This window comes from Euprymna scolopes, chromosome 1 (assembly GCF_053919585.1).
Source record: "Euprymna scolopes isolate OS-2025 chromosome 1, ASM5391958v1, whole genome shotgun sequence".
Taxonomy (NCBI): domain Eukaryota; kingdom Metazoa; phylum Mollusca; class Cephalopoda; order Sepiida; family Sepiolidae; genus Euprymna; species Euprymna scolopes.
In genome coordinates, this window is record NC_136482.1 from 93,712,223 (window position 1) to 93,714,722 (window position 2,500).

General features: G+C 38.4%; 1 protein-coding gene across 1 annotated transcript in view; it reads right to left on the reverse strand.

The window, feature by feature from the left end:
* Nucleotides 1-142, reverse strand: part of LOC145249375 (uncharacterized) — a 48,418-nt gene extending 48,276 nt beyond the window's left edge. The window contains exon 1 of the mRNA XM_080110954.1: nucleotides 1-142. This exon is cut by the window's left edge and continues 13 nt beyond it. Coding sequence (XP_079967080.1) covers nucleotides 1-126 — 126 coding nt within the window. The 5' untranslated portion in view covers nucleotides 127-142.
* Between the last annotated feature and the right edge of the window lie 2,358 nt (nucleotides 143-2,500).

Here is a 2,500-nt window from a genome sequence, read left to right on the forward strand (position 1 = left end):
ACAGATGGCGATCATTTTGTGAGACGCTCTTGTGGTGAGAGTCCGTTCCCAAGACTGATATATCGAATAATAACTGAAGTGTCGGCGCCGGCATGGACTATATGCACGCGACCACGTGACTCCCATTAAACAGAAACATATTTTACAGGAACCCGACCATACGAACACCCCCTCCTACACATACTGGTAAGCCCAACCCTCTTGCCCGGTTCCCCCGGAGTCGTTTGTCCACCGCCATTACTGGATTTCGATTCACACTGGTGCGTCAAAGGTAAGACTCACAGCTGTAATATTTCCCGGGATATTTAAACAGAAAACAAACAGAGGATTAAAAACAAAATGAAAAATATTTGTAGATAAAAACAAAAAAAAAAAACGAAAAACAAAAAACAAGCAAACAAAAAATACAAACATAAAAAAGGGTTTTATTACTTAGTATTTAATATGTGCGTATTTTACCATTATTAAACTTTATCTGTCACCAATATATACATATATATAGTCATCATCAGACGGACTGTTTCGCTGTATCACAGCTCTCCGGTGCAGCTAGACTAGCATTCATCCCGAACCAGGGATCGAACCTTCAACCATTCAGTTGATAGGTGACACTTCTATGAGGTCGGTGTTGCAAACGATACCATCAAATGTCTATTTATATAAACATTTTACCGTTGCGTTTACAATGCTCAATTTGTTTGTTTCTATTTACAAAGAGCTTTACGACAAAAAGAGGGCTTAAATAGTTATTCACAGACGGATTGTTTCGCTGTATCACAGCTCTTCAGTGAGGCTAGACTAGCACCAATTTCCAAACCAGGGATAGTACCTTCAACCATCTAGTTGCGGGTTCGAATCTATCGACTGGGGTTAATCGTGACACCTTGCACTGATGATTCCCGAAAGGATGAAACACTAGTGTCTGTAGGTATTTAATAATCAGTATAGTAAATAATTATATATATATATATATATATATATATATATATATATATATATATATATATATATATAATATGCGTGTGTATACATATAATATGCGTGTGTATATATATAATATGCGTGTATATATATAATATGCGTGTATATAATGTGCGTGTATTTAGACAGCATTCTTTTATTTCTACAAACATTATTAAACATAACATACTTCCACTGCTTTATTATTTCCAATTATTTTAATAATTCTTTTTGCGTCAAAATCTAACAATAAGTAAATAGATATATAATAATAATTCACCCCAACCTTCTTACAGCCCTCCCAATATATCCGGAGTCCCATGCGATCGTGTCTTTTGCTGTACTCTTTCTGGGCCAATCCGCTACTCCCTGCTGCAAGGTGTGCAATTGACTCTGATGTCTTACCACAAATCCGGCATTCTGCAGCAACTTTCTCTCCTAGAACCACATTTCTTTTAAACAATCGTGTTCCTAATGCCTGCTCTTGTGCTGCACAAACAAAAGCTTCAGTATTCTTAGCCAGATACCCAGCTCTAAGCCATTGCCATGATCTTTCATCAGCCACTTCTGCTATATTCTGAAAGAACCTTCCATGCATTTTCTTCCTTACCAGTTCCTCTACTCTTTCTCTATCCATACGTTGCACGTACTCAGCCTTAGTCTCACATACCTCCACTTCATTGGCCACAACCTTGAGCACCCACTCCTCACTTCTAACCACATGCTCCTTCAACAACATCTCCTCAGTTCTAACACAATCTTTTACACTTTTCAATCCTCTCCCACCGTCTTCCCTCCTTTGATACAACCTTGCTACGCTACTTCGAATGTGGAATATACCAAACATTGCTAAAACTTTTCTTGTTTTGATATCCGTGGCATGCAACTCCTTGTCAGATCATTCTAAAATTCCCGCACTGCATCTCAAAACACTGACTGCCCATGCATTAACTGCTTCCGTTAGGTTTCAAAGGGGACAGTTACGTTATTTTTTGGTAAATGCTGGTAAATTCAGCTACAGTTTACAAGATTCATAGTGAGACGTCGAGATGGAGTAATAATTGTAAAACCAATGTAGCTATTACCTTTATTAATATTGTGGGAGTTGCAAGCTACTTCAATAATAATAATAATAATAATAATAATAATAATAATAATAATAATAATAATAATAATAATAGTAGGAGCACTAGGAACAATTCCGAAAAACTTTGAAAAAAAGAATAGGAGAAATTTGAATCAGAGGACTGGCTGCAAAAATACAACGGCTAACGACAATTGAAAACGGCTGAAACCCCTTGAATGCGGACAACAATACAAGCATACAATATAATGAAGAGGCGTTACAGGGAATGAAGAACACTGAAGCTGCATATTTACACGGTCTACACCCCCATCATGCATCCTCTCCTAGTGTCTCATCACCTCCCCCCCCCCCGAAAGTGATATCAAAGAGCCGAGAAGGGTCACGGAGGATGGAAAGACTGAGGAGAGGGCGCTGACCAGGACAAGCGCGCAGAGAACTGGGATCTTGGGGAGG